General features: G+C 63.5%; 1 protein-coding gene across 1 annotated transcript in view; it reads right to left on the minus strand.

The window, feature by feature from the left end:
• Positions 1-12: 12 nt before the first annotated feature.
• The window catches only part of LOC104511766 (lipid phosphate phosphohydrolase 2-like), a gene marked incomplete at both ends in the record, with an annotated part of 1,156 nt that continues 795 nt past the window's right edge, over positions 13-373 (minus strand). The window contains 2 exons of the mRNA XM_010154504.1: positions 13-70; positions 275-366. Coding sequence (XP_010152806.1) covers positions 13-70; positions 275-366 — 150 coding nt within the window. The remainder of the gene's footprint in view (positions 71-274; positions 367-373) is intronic.

Consider the following 373-nt stretch of genomic DNA (forward strand, 5'->3'; position numbering starts at 1 on the left):
CACGGCACTTACCGCCAGGAACATCATGCAGTACATCCCAAAGGAGGAGTGCCCAGAATAGAAGGACAGCCTGCGGGGCAAAAGGGATGGGTCAGGCCATAGGAGAGACCCCCAGGGCCCAGCCAGCCCCCTCCGAGCCCCCCACCCTCGCTGTGGGCTCTGCCCTGCAGCAGGAAAGCATCGATACCCATCAGACCCCAGGAGCCCAGCGCTGTGGGTGGGTGGCAGGGACACACCCCGTGACAGGGACACATCCCGTGACCCCAAGGCTCACCTCGACTCAGTGACGTTCCTGCTTTCCCCCTGGCAGACACTCTCCAGCTGCACGTAGATGGAGCAGTTCACCTTGGACCAGTCGGGGTTGCAGCACGCC

This window comes from Eurypyga helias, unplaced genomic scaffold, assembly GCF_000690775.1.
Source record: "Eurypyga helias isolate BGI_N326 unplaced genomic scaffold, ASM69077v1 scaffold20896, whole genome shotgun sequence".
Taxonomy (NCBI): Eukaryota; Metazoa; Chordata; class Aves; order Eurypygiformes; family Eurypygidae; genus Eurypyga; species Eurypyga helias.